The 12,154-nt window shown below is 40.9% G+C and overlaps 2 protein-coding genes across 5 annotated transcripts; both read left to right on the top strand.

Annotated features, from left to right (window-relative positions):
* The first annotated feature begins 1,160 nt into the window (after positions 1 to 1,160).
* On the top strand, positions 1,161 to 7,790 carry LOC112075098 (tetraspanin-1). The gene is made up of 8 exons (XM_024142136.2): positions 1,161 to 1,249; positions 2,993 to 3,074; positions 5,285 to 5,500; positions 5,925 to 5,999; positions 6,217 to 6,324; positions 6,543 to 6,677; positions 6,890 to 6,982; positions 7,263 to 7,790. The coding sequence occupies exons 2-8, from the start codon at positions 3,018 to 3,020 to the stop codon at positions 7,314 to 7,316; spliced, it is 738 nt and encodes a 245-aa protein (XP_023997904.1). The 5' UTR covers positions 1,161 to 1,249; positions 2,993 to 3,017; the 3' UTR covers positions 7,317 to 7,790.
* A 531-nt stretch (positions 7,791 to 8,321) lies between these two features.
* Positions 8,322 to 12,137, top strand: LOC112075099 (tetraspanin-1). Of its 4 annotated transcripts, XM_024142138.2 has the most exons (5): positions 8,322 to 8,845; positions 9,224 to 9,332; positions 10,038 to 10,121; positions 10,334 to 10,531; positions 11,669 to 12,137. In XM_024142138.2, exons 2-5 carry the CDS (start codon positions 9,264 to 9,266, stop codon positions 11,837 to 11,839), a joined length of 522 nt encoding a protein of 173 aa, XP_023997906.1. In that variant the 5' UTR covers positions 8,322 to 8,845; positions 9,224 to 9,263; the 3' UTR covers positions 11,840 to 12,137. The 4 variants fall into 4 exon arrangements, with proteins under 4 accessions (XP_023997906.1, XP_023997905.1, XP_023997908.1 ...); XM_024142137.2 differs by lacking the exon at positions 8,322 to 8,845 and having other exon boundaries at positions 8,857 to 9,332; XM_024142140.2 differs by lacking the exon at positions 8,322 to 8,845 and having other exon boundaries at positions 8,857 to 9,332; positions 11,700 to 12,137.
* The last annotated feature ends 17 nt before the right edge of the window (positions 12,138 to 12,154 follow it).

A 12,154-nucleotide genomic window follows, 5' to 3' on the forward strand; every position in this document is an offset into this window, starting at 1 on the left:
TTCAGCATACAGTGCATTTGGAAAGTAGTCAGACCCCTTGACTTTTTCCACATTTTGTTACATTAGACTTATTATAAAATGTATTAAATTGTTTTTTTTCCTTCAATCTACATGCTACCCCATAATGTCAAAGCAAAAATAGGTTTAGACATTTTTGCAAATGTATTAAAAGGAACTGAAAATAATTACATAAGTACTCAGACCCTTTACTCAGTACTTTGTTGAAGCACCTTTGGCAGCGATTACAGCCTCGAGTCTTCTTGGGTATGATGCTACAAGCGTTTCACACCTGTATTTGGGGAGTGTCTCCCATTCTCTGCAAATCCTCTCAAGCTTTGTCAGGTTGAATGGGGAGTGTCGCTAAACAGCTATTTTTATATTTAACCTTAATTTAACTAGGCAAGTCAGTTAAGAACACATTCTTATTTACAATGATGGCCAAACCCTCTCCTAACCCGTACGACGATGGGCCAATTGTGCACCACCCTATGGGACTCCCGATCACGGCCAGTTGTGATACAGACCGGGATCAAACCAGGGTCTGTAGTGACACCTCTAGCACTGAGATGCAGTGCCTTAGACCACTGTCCCACTCGGGGGTTCAAGTCCGGGCTCTGTCTGAGCTCTACGGACAATTCCTTCGACATCATGGTTTGGTGTTTGCTCTGACATGAACTGTCATCTGTGGGACCTTATCTAGACAGGTGTGTGCCTTTKCAAATCATGTCCAATCAATTGAAATAACCACAGGTGGACTCCAAGTTGTAAAAACATCTCAAGGATGATCAATGGAAACAGGATGCACCTGAGCTCAATGTTGAGTCTCATAGCAAAGATGCTGAATACCTATGTAAATAAGGTATTTCTGTTTTTTTATTTSCAAGCATTTCTAAAAACCTGTTTTCGCTTTGTCATTATGGGCTATAGTGTGTAGATTGAGGGAATTGTTTTATTGAATCCATTTTAGAATAAGGCTGTAACGTAACAACATTTTGAAAAAGTAAATGGGTCTGAATGCACTGTATAGTTGTGTTTTCACCTCCGCCATAAAGTTCCCTCTAGTAGGACTTTAGCCTCAAGGAAGTTGTCCTACACTACAAACCAATCAGTGGTGCGTTGGTCACTTACTCCCTCCCCTCATGTGTGTGTTTGTGAGACCTGTGTGGGGGGGTGAGGATAAAGGGCCAGATAGAGACTTGTTGGAGACGAACACTCCTCTCAGACCTCAACAGTCATCACCTCAGCACAGGTAAGAGACTCAATTCTTCTACTCCATTTAAAATAATCCACTATACACAAACTTGAATGATATAATCATACTTGTCTGATGTGCTACATAAAAACTCCATGAAAACCAGTACTTTCTTCAGTAAATAAACTAATACTCAATGTAATACATTTTGTGACACAGGTCACATTTGCATCSAATTTGCAACAGAAAGTCAGACCATATACATCCAGGGAAATTGTTCTATTTAACRGATACATTGTYTATARATATWTTTTTTRCATCTGTAAGAAGGGAGATGATTTTTGGGWTTAATAAATGACTTATTAACATGAATCAGGTTGCTGRTGTTTGAACTTCCCTGTATCTAAGGGGAGAACTTTGCCCAATGGATGAAAGACTGGTTAACATTAAAGTTCTAACCGTCATGAGATCAAATGGCATCTTATTAATGACTTGTTAATATTTTGATGGTGCTGCTGCATTCTCATACACTAGTCATGTAACTAGAGGGAAACAGTCTCCTGGGATGGTGTTGTTGATAAGTCACATTTAGGGCCAGTTTCATGGACACATGCTTTTTAGTCCAGGACTAGACGTAATCCTTGTCCGGGAAACTCCCCCTTTGTTTTAAGAACATGTAGTCAGGTAACATTCTGCCTCTCAATCTTAGTTCTTGGTCACGGGGACGTTTATGGCCCTGTGGGTACCAGGTTAAAGTTGTCAAAGTACACTAAAGACAGTGACGCATGAAGAGCAATAAGGAACAACCTGGTCATTCTGCCAATTAAAACTAGGCTTGGTCTCATCCAGTGACACTTCTCCAGTTCACGGGAAGCCAGCAAGCTACTAGAGAAGAGGGTATAAACAAATACAGGATTGACATAACAATTCAAAACGATATGTCTGTGTGTGTTGTGGAGTCTTTGCTATGATAATGAAGTACAATAGGCTACACTAGACAACTTTGGCCAAAACAACTAGGCTTGGACCCGTCCAGTGACACTTTTCCAATTCCCACGAAAGCCAACAAGCTACTGAAGAAACAGACCATAAAGATATTATGGGTCTTGATAGCTAAGTCTCTATCTTATGGAGGTGTTTTCTATGCTACTGAACATCAGTGACTGCCAGGAAGATTCTGATAAGACTCCTTGACTGTTCCAATAATACCAATGCCTGTAGTAATAAAACATCAACTCTGAGTGTGTCCCAAATGACCCCTTATTCCATATCTTGTGCACTACTTTTGCCCAGGACCCATTGATTAACAGTTATCTGCCAAGTAGCGCCGACTTCAAGTAAAAGAGTTGGACTGGTACTGTCTTGCAAYGTGTGAAATCCGTWTTACCAGTCTAAGGGTTTTTGAGGGATGTTGGACTGACAATTGAAATAAGGAAGCAAGTGATATTGTGATTGGTAGGTCTTAGAATTTGGCTGGCAAACAACACAGTTTTACAACATGGAAATGTTGGTTCGGTGGTTGTCTTTTATTTCTACATGAAAACCAAATAAAATGCAAAATTTAGAGAGCATTTCTTTCGCCCCATAACCGTCTCCTTCTCCCTGGTTAATGTGTAACTAAAATGGATGCTATGTAATTGTAACATGACTCAGACAAGCCTGGTATAACATCCTGTAATCTTGTAACCAGACAGGTTGGCTGTCTAGTTACAACTCTACAGTTTTATGAAATATATAAATATTCTGTATGTCCAAGTGTATCTCCTAAACTCACAGTTGAAGTTTCGTTTTGTTTTTCAGGAGAAGGAAACAACAGACGGCAAAGATGTGCTGCTCCGGGTTTCTCAAGATTATGATGTTCATCTTCAATGGAGCCATCTTTGTAAGTTTAAACTTTCATTCAGCTAACATTCAATCATCCCCCATATATTCCATCAGAATACTAACACCAAAACAGTCTATAGAAAGCTTCTGTTTTTAGCATAATATGCTATTAAATTCACTAAGGTTTTATAGTACTGAAAGGAGTTTGATGGCTTTGAATTAAGTTGTCACTTCCCCTGTCCTCTTTAGCACTCTGGACTTGTAGATGTCAACATAACCGCCATTTTGAACCCAAGCCTCCTGACCTGTTAGGGTCAATGACCCCTTAGATATTTTCAAGGTCATTCAGAGAGCGAACAGGATAAGAAAGTGCACTTCAGAACAGGAATGTGTCACATCCAAGATCCACAGGGACCATAAATGACAGTCATATCTTTGTGAGGATAGATTTGTGTATTGAGGAAAACTTTCCCTAAACTAAAAATAGAAATGTCCTCTCACTGTCAACTGTGTTTATTTTCAGCAAACTTGACATGTGTAAATATTTGTATGAACATAACAAGATTCAACAACTGAGACATAAACTGAACAGGTTCCACAGACATGTGACTAACAGAAATGGAATAATGTGTCCCTGAACAAAGGGGGGTCAAAATCAAAAGTACCAGTCAGTATCTGGTTGGCCACCAGCTACATTAAGTACTGCAGTGCATCTCCTCATGGACAGCACCAGATTTGCCAGTTCTTGCTGTGAGATGTTACCCCACTCTTCCACCAAGGCACCTGCAAGTTCCTGGACATTTCTGCGGGGAATGGCCCTAGCCCTCACCCTCCGATCCAACAGGTCCCAGACGTGCTCAATGGGATTGAGATCCGGGCTCTTCGCTGCCCTGGCAGAACACGGACATTCCTGTCATGCAGGAAATCACGCACAGAACGAGCAGTATGGCTGGTGGCATTGTCATGCTGGAGGGTCATGTCAGGATGAGCCTGCACGAAGGGTACCACATGAGGGAGAGGATGTCTTCCCTGTAACGCACAGCGTTGAGATTGCCTGAGTGACAACAAGCTTAGTCCGATGATGCTGTGACAGACCATGACGGACCCTCCACCTCCAAATCAATCCAGCTCCAGAGTACAGGCCTTGGTGTAACTCTCATTCCTTCGATGATAAACGCGAATCCGACCATCATCCCTGGTGAGACAAAACCGCGACTCGTCAGTGAAGAGCACATTTTGCCAGTCCTGTCTAGTCCAGCGACAGTGGGTTTGTGCCCAAAGGCGACATTGTTGCTGGTGATGTCTGGTGAGGACCTGCCTTACAACAGGCCTACAAGCCCTCAGTCCAGCCTCTCTCAGCCTATTGTGGACAGTCTGAGCACTGATGGAGGGATTGTGCGTTCCTGGTGTAACTCGGGCAGTTGTTGTTGGCATCCTGTACCTGTCTAGCAGTATGATGTTCGGAGGTACCGATCCTGTGCAGGTGTTGTTACACGTGGTCTGCCACTGTGAGGACGATCAGCTTCCGTCCTGTCTCCCTGTAGCACTGTCTAGGCATCTCACAGTACGGACATTGCAATGTATTGCCCTGGCCACATCTGCAGTCCTCATGCCTCCTTGCAGCATGCCTAAGGCACGTTCACCCAGATGAGCAGGGACCCTGGGCATCTTTCTTTTGGGTGTTTTTCAGAGTCAGTAGAAAGGCTTCTTTAGTGTCCTAAGTTTTCACAACTGTGACCTTAATTGCCTTCCATCTGTAAGCTGTTAGTGTCTAAACGACTGTTCCACAGGTGCATGTTCATTAATTGTTTATGGTTCATTAAACAAGCATGGGAAACTGTGTTTTAAACCCTTTACAATGAAGATCTGTGAAGTTATTTGGATTTTTACGAAATATCTTTGAAAGACAGGGTCCTGCAAAAAGGGACATTTCTTTTTTTGCTGAGTTTATATACTCTCTGGTTATAATATTACCCAGAATTAATATTGTATGTCATTTTTAGTCACAATAAGAAGATGAATAACCTGCCTTGTCATACTAGCTAATTACTGTGGGTTTGGGATTTCTTTCAAGAATTGTGAAGGTAATGGTTGCAGAGATGACCAACTTTTCTCCATGACGCATTCTAATGATATGGTTTAGAGTTTTCAAAGAATATTCAAAGTATACTCCCTGTACTCTTCATCAACATTGTCCCAAACACTAAAACTATCCCCTCCCCCTATTTCTCCTCTTTCTCTCTCCCACCTCCCTGTTGTGTGTATCAGTTGGCGGGTGTGGCCATCCTGGCGGTGGGGGTGTGGGTGAAGGTGGACAGTGGCTCTCTACTGGGAGTGTTAGACAACATTAAGGACGCCCCAGCAGAACTGGGCCAACTGGCTAACGTGGCCTACCTGCTCATGGGGGTCGGAGGTGTCCTGCTGATCATGGGCTTCCTAGGGTGCTGTGGAGCCATGAAGGAGTCCAGGTGTATGCTGATGCTGGTGTGTCATCTTTGACCATTGAACATAAATATTCAGAAATCGATTTAATACAAATACCAACTTGACTTTTACTCTGTTTATTTTTGAATTTACATACTGGTATGGAAAGATTAATTCATTATTTGTTACTTTTTTTAAACATTTATTTGTATTTTTTTGTGCAAAATTACTTTCTTTGTTGATATACACAATTATATATTTATAGAATTTTGACCTTTGATCTAATGTGATAGTTTTGACCCATTACCTTTTGCTTTGTTATGAAGCCCTCACTGTATGCTTGTCTGTCGCCATTTTGTTTCGTTCCAGTTCTTTAACATCATTCTGACCTGCCATCATATTGGTCATAATTTTGACCCTTTGTTTTTTTGTGTTTTTTTCCATCAAACCCTTAACCACTGTATGCTTGTCTGTTCATTTCCAGTTCTTTATCATCATCCTGATCATATTCATTGCAGAGGTGGCTGGGTGCGTGGTGGTCCTTGTCTTCCAACCACTGGTAGGTAGTTATTAACACTGTATGGGCCCTGGTCAAAAGCAGTGCACTAATTAGTAAATAGGGGGAACGTTTGAAACTTTATTTGGCTGTGCTGGTGGTGGTTTTGTTCATATTGGCAGATGAAAACAGTTTTTATACAGTAGTAAATCAAATTGCCTAATGTTGGGACAATAAAGCTTTTCTGAATTTGTGGAAATGGGTTTGTGTTCTGTTTTAGGCTAAGGAAGTTCTTGAGGACCTTAGTGAGAAGATTGTTGCCAGGATTAAAAAAGACTATGGGAAGGATGAGAGCCTGACTTCACTATGGAATGGCACCATGGAACAGGTATACTTCATTCATTCATATTAAGTAGTGAATTTACTGCCACTCAGCCAGTGGATGTTATTAGCGCACTTTTGTGTACTCAATAAATGCATATGTTCTTATGCAGATTATTTACAGGTTTCAGAGAAGGCAGTGGTGCTTGGCTACGCTAGTTGCTTACTGTGTTCTGTAGATGCTACCATGTCATAATGATTTGTGTCTCTGTGCTTCCCTCCTAGTTCAAGTGCTGTGGATACCGCAATTACACAGACTTCGATGGATCCCCTTTTCAAGAGAACTCAACTAACTCTATGTACCCACCAACATGTTGTAGTACAACTGAAACCTGTGCAGTTGCTGCTGCTAAAACTTCGGTACAGATGTCTAATAGTACAATACAGGGTCATCCGATGTGCTGTATTTAGACCAGGAGGGTTTCCTTACACTTTGGTTGGGTCACATAGTCATGAAAAACTCCTGCCCCTGGCTAGGTTTTACATTTAATAGCCTGTGTTTGTGTGTTTATAATCATTGAATCCCCATACAGCTATCTAATTCTAATACTGGAGTACTGTTTCCTCCCCAGAATGTCATTGGCTGCTTTACCATGTTGCTGAACCTGATCGAGGACAACGCTGTCATCATTGGAGCTGTTGGACTGGGCATCGCTGCTCTTGAGGTACAGTACACCTGTTACAATACACCTGCATCCCAAATAGCATCATATTCCCTACATAGTGCACAACGTTTGACCAGAGCCCTATGGGCCCTCTTCAGGAGTAGTGCATTATAAAGGTAATAGGGCGCAATTTGGGCCCTAGTCAAAAGTAGTGCACTGTAAAGGGATTAGGATGCCATTTGGGTCCTGGTCAAAAGTAGTGCACTATAAAGGGATTAGGGTGCCATTTGGAACGTAACCATTATATTGCGTTAACACTTGTGACCTGTCATCGTTTCAGATTGCTGCCATGGTGGTGTCAATGGTTCTCTACCAACAGATTGGTAACAAGTAGCACTGAGGACCCCGACATCCAGGACCATCCATGACCACGCCTGTTAAATCATCATCATCATCATGACATCTTCAGTCGACATGTTTAATTTCAAACACCAAAGATTATTAAAATATTTCAATTATAAAATAAAAATGAGAGAGGAAGGAGCGTTGTTCAAAACCCTGTTGTGAATCGATCACCTCCATGGTATATCAACAATATCTGTGCACATATACTGTATAGGGCCTACTGTATGCATTCAGTACTTATTTATGTGTACATTAGATTCCTTTGTCTCTATCCTTATTTGTTTCTTGCTCAAGTTGAAGACTTTACATGAATGCATGATGTTTTGTGTTGAGAAGGTGATTGCTTTACACTTGCTCTAACTGGCAAGACTTTTTTTTGTTATTATTTCAACTGTCTTGAATGGATATACAGTGTCTCTTTTTGTACATATAAATATTGAAGTTTAGAAATGACCACATTCAATCTGACTTGTTTATTTCTTGTTCTATTCTTTGAGGAAATTATAAACTTGTTCTTATTTGCAATAGTTTCTCAATCATATTCACCTAAAGTTGGCATCTACTAGGCTACTTTTTAGATCAGACTTGCAGATTCAGTGCCTCTTTTTAAATCCCTGCTGAAGACAAGACTTTTATGAAGATGCTTTTAATGTATGATTTTAATTAGCAATTTTTTTCATTCTCCTTCCTCCTGTCTTTGTTAGTATTTTTATTTTATCATATGAAGCACTTTTACCTGTATTGACAGCAAACTCCACTGTGTTCTTGTGGACCTTCAAGGCTGCATACATTTTTCGGTATCCTTCCCCAGATCTGTGCCTTGGCACAATCCTGTCTTGGAGCTCTACGGACAATTATTTCGACCTCAAGGCTTTGTTTTTGCTCTGACATGCACTGTCAACTGTGGGACCTTATATACACAAGTGTGTGCCTTTCCAAATCATGTACAAACAATTGAATTTACCACAGGTGGACTCCAATCAAGTTGTAGAAGCATCTCGAGGATGATCAATGGAAACAACACGCTGAATACTTATGTAAATAAGGTATTCGTTTTTTATTGTTAATACACTTGCAAACATTTCTAAAAACCTGTTTTTGCTTTGTCATTATGGGGTATTGTGTGTAGATTGCTGAGGGGATAAAAAATATATATTTTAGAATAAGGCTAACGTCACAAAATGTGGAAAAAGTCAAGGGGTCTGAATACTTTCCGATGCGCTGTAGTGTCATAGATTTACATACAGAATAATATGAAATGCTCTGAGACCAGGTTGCTATTGAAAAGCACAATAGAAATAAAGTTAACTACATTGTATCCTCGAGCTACATCTATTGTTACAAAATGTTAATTGTGACACCTCTGATTATGACCTTATGACCCAGAATTGCGTTGCCATGGAAACGGGTGCGCATTGCTATGCAGGTTCGTGTTCGTGCCCCTGTCAAAAGAAGATACCAATAGCAAGTTAGCTTGTCAGCTGGGCTAGCTAAATACCACTTGTAGCCTACAAAAAGGTAATTAAGAATGCAAGTGCAACTGATTAATTTGTCAATTATTGAACAGCTAATAAGGAATTTCTTAACTTTTAGCTTTTGCCTTTGGCCAATTTTATTATTTTTCTGGTCATTATTAAAGCAAGGGTGATACAGTAGCTAACTAGCTAACGTTATTTAACTAGCTACAAATGCAAATTTTTCAAAATGAATATGAAATATCCAAACCTATAGTAGCTAGTTAACTTCTAGCTAACTTTGGATAACATTATTTTTGCATGTAATGAGTGCTTGTCATGTCAATGATGGATAACAATTCAACAACAACGTTGAGTATTGAAAATGTCCAGATTAATGGTCTATGTGAAAAATGTTAACCTGTATGTATGGTTTCCGTAGATTGAACCAACCGGTTCATGACATTACAGCGCAGTCAGTCATGTCCAGACTACATCACCTGTATGGCCTGTTGAGGTACCTAATGATGTTACTCAGTGGCATCATATTTGTAAGTGCACCTTTTTTTTGTGTGCTTTTTGGGGGGTTTATCTGTAGATTATACCAGAAGAGGCTATTAGGCTGGACCTCAATCAAACCCGCACTGCAGAACGATTACATTCACTACAACATGTAGGTTGGAGTGAAAGTTCGATAGAATCGTCAGACCACAGGGAATCCGAGAATCTCCATGGTGCCACTTTTTAGGATGTCAATATAAATTAATGTATTTATGGTTGTTTGTAATTTTGTCTTCCCTTTGAATCATTGTGTGTTATTGTTTTTACCATTGAGGACCACTTTGGAAACAAGCGTTTTAATTAATACTTTCAAGTGATATCCTCTGGGTCCACATTGCACGTTTTGATGTCTGTTACCCTAAAACAATTAAATTCAAATAGCTTTTTAGTCCAAGACTTAATCTGTTCTAGGAAACTGGCCCTATGTGTTACAGATGGTATGCTCAGGATAGTCCAACGTTTTAAATTCCATATAGTTTAGTTGAGGCCCTGCATTCATTTCAGAATCTAGTTTGAACAACTCTTAGCCCGCATCTACAGTAAATGTTGGGGAAAACACGATAATGATGCATCAATATGATCAATCTCATGTTAATTCACCCAATCAGTATGTCCAATGTCAATACACTCTATCAATACCCTCAATCTGATGGATGCGCATCTCATTCTCTAACCCAATATGGTCGCCGGACCAGTTCCCCCACGGGACACCATCTTCAATCAGAAGGTCCTACAATCTAGTCATTCTAACTCTATGGTCCATCTCTTCCCCCCTCCAGGTGAATCCATTCTAGTCATTCTAACTCTATGGTCCATCTCTTCCCCCCTCCAGGTGAATCCATTCTAGTCATTCTAACTCTATGGTCCATCTCTTCTCCCATCCAGGTGAATCCATTCTAGTCATTCTAACTCTATGGTCCATCTCTTCTCCCATCCAGGTGAATCCATTCTAGTCATTCTAACTCTATAGTCCATCTCTTCTCCCATCCAGGTGAGTGGCCTTGTGCTGTTTGGCCTAGGCGTGTGGATCAGGTACGGGGCGGCCACCTTTGTCCAGGTGATGGGTTCTTTCTCGGCACAGCTGGTGACCATCAGCTATGTGTGTATGTGCCTGGGGGCCATCCTGTCTCTGCTGGGGTTCATTGGCTGCTACGGGGCCTGGAGCGAGAACCGCTGCCTCATCATGCTGGTAAGAGACTGTGAATCCCAAACCACCCCCCCACCCCTACCAATTCGCTCTGAGGGCCCTCTGTTGACGCGTGTTGTTGTCGTCGAAACTCTGAGGGTGACTTCCAGAGGGTGGCAAGGGGGTCAATAAACTCTTAACTTCTGGACACACTCGTGACTTGAATGAGGAAATTTATGTTCCACTTTTAAATAATAAAACAAACATGAAATTCAAATGAACAAATTCCCCCTGTCGTTTTACAAGATATAAACCTCATCAACAGTATAACATGGGGGGGGGGGGGGGCTACCATTTGGGGCTCAGTCTAGAAGAAAGGTGGGTCTCTTTTGTGGAGTGTAGTCTTCATAAAGTCTTGGTAATGGTTGAGAGTCTGTTAGAAGGAGCCATTTTGGCCTACTTATTTGGTTGTTGTGTTGTGTAGTCTATACCCTTGTTTCTCAAACCTCTCCTCGGGGACCCACAGATGTTTCACAATTTTGTTGTAGCCCTGAACTAGCACACCTGGGCCACGTTCAGTTGCCAAATGTTGTCGAACGTTGCAGATAGTAATGCCATGAATATAGCCGACATGATTCCTTGTTCCACATGTTGGAGAGGCATGTTTGTTCTACATAACATATTTCTATCTGAACGTTCCAAGATGTGTCCTTCTGAATGGATTTAAGTAGTCAAGGGCTTGATTATTAGTTGAATCAGATGTGCTAGGCAAGTTCCACGGAGAGATTTGATGGTTGTTCTATAGTCTTTGTGTATTCCACTTAAAGAGATTGAAAGGGATCTTAAGCATTTACAAATTCGTAACATATCGTACGAATTGGAGTTGCTAACATAGCGTAAGAATTGCATGATTTTTAAAAATCTATATTTTTTTTAGGACATAGCATATCATACGAAATGGATGATGTTGTACACAATTGTGCACACTTTTCAGGGGCCCGTTTTGGCTACTTTCAAAACTACTGGGCGAAATTATACAAAACATCTGTAGCGTCACTTTAATTTGTACACTATGTTGGGTCATAGGTCACAGGAGACCAGGAAGTGGGGATGCACAGGTATAGAGAGTGTACAGTTCTTACCCTGCTCACCTTTGAAACTATGTTGTGGTTGATTCTAACCCTCTCCTTGATCTGACAGTATTTCTTCATCGTGTCAATGATGTTTACAGCTGAGGTTACTGGGGTTATTTTCATCTTGGTGTACAAAGATCTGGTAAGCACAGACGATCCACTCTCACGCCCTCACTGGCTCAACTGTAACTATGATAATGTACAAAACACAGATTATCCACTCACCCTCACTGTTTAAACTGTAAAGAAGATGCCATACAAAGCACATATGATCCACTCACACCCTCACTGTCTAAACTGCWAAATAAATACTGTATAAAGCGCAGACAATCCACATTGACCCTATCCTCACTGTCTAAACTGCAACAAAGATACTGTATAAAGCACAGATGATCTACTCACTCTCACTGTCTAAACTGCAACAAAGAAACTGTACAAAGCACAGATGATTCACGCACAGCCTTACTGTCTGAACTGCTACAAAGATGCTGTAAAGTTTTCTTGGCGTGATTAACAGTCAAGCACTGGGGTAAATGATTGGGTGACTTCCTGT

The sequence above is a fragment of the Salvelinus sp. IW2-2015 genome, unplaced genomic scaffold (genome assembly GCF_002910315.2).
Source record: "Salvelinus sp. IW2-2015 unplaced genomic scaffold, ASM291031v2 Un_scaffold2980, whole genome shotgun sequence".
Classification (NCBI taxonomy): Eukaryota; Metazoa; Chordata; class Actinopteri; order Salmoniformes; family Salmonidae; genus Salvelinus; species Salvelinus sp. IW2-2015.

What these genes read in the sequence shown, in the direction of transcription:
- LOC112075098 (XM_024142136.2), top strand. Translation starts at nt 3,018, where the DNA reads ATGTGCTGCTCCGGGTTTCTCAAGATTATGATGTTCATCTTCAATGGA. An exon ending in TCTTCAATGGAGCCATCTTT is followed by an intron (nt 3,075 to 5,284) that starts GTAAGTTTAAAC and finishes TGTGTGTATCAG; the next exon opens with TTGGCGGGTGTGGCCATCCT. An exon ending in GGAATGGCACCATGGAACAG is followed by an intron (nt 6,325 to 6,542) that starts GTATACTTCATT and finishes CTTCCCTCCTAG; the next exon opens with TTCAAGTGCTGTGGATACCG.
- LOC112075099 (XM_024142137.2), top strand. Translation starts at nt 9,195, where the DNA reads ATGTTAACCTGTATGTATGGTTTCCGTAGATTGAACCAACCGGTTCAT. An exon ending in TACTCAGTGGCATCATATTT is followed by an intron (nt 9,333 to 10,037) that starts GTAAGTGCACCT and finishes TCGCCGGACCAG; the next exon opens with TTCCCCCACGGGACACCATC. An exon ending in ACCGCTGCCTCATCATGCTG is followed by an intron (nt 10,532 to 11,668) that starts GTAAGAGACTGT and finishes TTGATCTGACAG; the next exon opens with TATTTCTTCATCGTGTCAAT.